This window comes from Terrapene carolina, unplaced genomic scaffold (genome assembly GCF_002925995.2).
Source record: "Terrapene carolina triunguis isolate 2854851 unplaced genomic scaffold, T_m_triunguis-2.0 Scaffold96, whole genome shotgun sequence".
NCBI classification, from domain to species: domain Eukaryota; kingdom Metazoa; phylum Chordata; order Testudines; family Emydidae; genus Terrapene; species Terrapene triunguis.
Window position 1 is genome coordinate 10,531,695 of NW_020664447.1, and position 2,021 is coordinate 10,533,715.

The 2,021-nt window shown below is 37.7% G+C and overlaps 1 protein-coding gene across 5 annotated transcripts in view; it reads right to left on the bottom strand.

The window, feature by feature from the left end:
* HIPK3 (homeodomain interacting protein kinase 3) overlaps positions 1 to 2,021 on the bottom strand; it is a 150,311-nt gene that overhangs the window by 30,451 nt on the left and 117,839 nt on the right. For all 5 annotated transcript variants that reach the window (XM_024211466.2, XM_024211461.2, XM_024211462.2 and 2 more), the window contains 2 exons: positions 931 to 1,090; positions 412 to 535 (listed from right to left, as the gene is read on the bottom strand). In XM_024211466.2, the coding sequence (XP_024067234.1) occupies positions 412 to 535; positions 931 to 1,090 (284 nt within the window). The remainder of the gene's footprint in view (positions 1 to 411; positions 536 to 930; positions 1,091 to 2,021) is intronic.

The following is a 2,021-nucleotide window of genomic DNA, read 5'->3' on the forward strand; positions in this document are numbered from 1 at the left end:
CACCAAACGTGAAGGCATAAATGTAAAGGGTCAGAAAATTTAGCATGTATCTCTCAAATAAGATATGTGTGCAATGAGACCGTCTCAGTCAAATCTAGTCTGAATAGAGACCATGCTCTGCTAGTCTTACTCACATCATGAGTTAAAATATCTCAGCTTGATCTATACTACATATTACACTTCAAAAGTACAACAGGGCAGTGGCAGAAAGCTATCAAAACATTTTGGAGGGGCTAATAAATTCCTGTTTTAACATTCAACTTCATTCATAGGGCTGTGGATTAAAATGAGGCTAATTCACCTAAAAATGCAATGGTAGGACTTCATTATTATCCAGATAGAATTAACTACTCCAGTAACAGCTGCTGATTTTCAAAATTCAGAAAATGAAACAATTTCAGTTAATCCTACCTTGGATAGGTGGGGGGCATATAATCAGTGCCTGTTGAAAAGCATCATTGCAACCAAACTGAGCAGTTCCTGCCTGCAGTGGTATTCCATGATGTAAAACTGAATGGGCAGATGCAGTTAATGCCTGAAACAATACATTTAGCATGGATGACCACATTACATTAATGTATATTTTATTATCATCTATCTCACTCTCTCTCTCACAGAGCAAATAATTAATAATAATTCCACTGAAATTGAAGTTTCAAAACATTTCAGATGAAGAAATACCATTTGACCACTGGAGGGCAGTGTAATAAAGCAAACTACTTTCAGGATGACAAGTCAAAATCTCTGTTTTTTAAAATCACGCTTAGAAAACTAACGTTTTCAAACTGAACAAAGTGAACAACACTAGGAAGGGGGAACAAAATGTACATAAGATTTTTCAGCTACTGTCAAATACAATGATTCCTGGATCATATTTTGAAATCAAAATGAGAAACTAAATTAATAGAGTTAATAGCCAAAAGGTCTTACCTGACTCCTCACTGTGCCAATTTTGGTGAAGTTTGCAGTCAGATTAGCAGCACTGCCTGAGGCAACTGGTCTCATAAGTGGTGTTTTATTGCAATTACTTGTGTCATATGAGTTAGATCTGTATTTGCAGACATCCATGATATGGAAACAAGATTTCACTCTATTAAAAGGAGAGGAGAGTTAAGTTGTTTTGATTAAAAATTTCCATTTTAAAAAGTATAAAGTAATTCCATTGGAGGAAGGAGAAATGGTTCTGAAAACACAACTTCACGATTAACATAATCCTGCAATTTGGAAGGGGGGTTAGACTAGATGACCCTTGCGATCCCTTCTAACCCTATGATTTTACGATTATGTAAGGCAAGATACAGCTAGAATTATACTTATGAGCTTCTCTTCTCTAAAAGCCCAAAATTCCTACGATTAATGGTAAACCTATCAAATCTATGGTTTAATATCAAGAAAGATAAACTGTAACTATTTTCTGCTTCTAGTGTCTAACAGTATTGCGGAGTATCTGCTAATAACTGGGGTACGTACCAAAAGAAGATGATGGTTAGACCAGGGTTTCTCAAACTTCATTGCAACAAAAATTACTCTAAGACCCCAGGAAGGGGGACCAAAGCCAGAGCCCTCCTGCCCTGAGGAGGGTCCCAAAGCTTGAGGGCTTCAGCCCTGGATGGTGGGGTTTGGGCTTTGGCTTCAGCCCCGGGCCCCAACAAGTTTAACGACAGCACTGGTGACCCGCAACCCACTTTGGGGTCCCAACCCACAGTTTGAGAACCGCTGGATTAGATGTATGAAAAGTTCTCTCCTTTCTTAGACTTCTGTGTATCTATTTTATTTAGGAAACCATTGTTCAAGTATCTATTTCTAGCATTGTAAAAATACTTTAATTGGGCTTGGGAATTAGGGCCTGATTCTGTTAAGTTCTGAACACCAATTCTATGAGAATGGAGGGTACTCAGTTCTTTTCAGAATCAGGCCCTAAGACTATTGGCTCCTCAGCAGGGAGAATTTTGTATTCTAGGCATCTCAACACTATATATACTTACAGCAGTCTATAAATTTTAAGCAACAGAAAAAAAAAA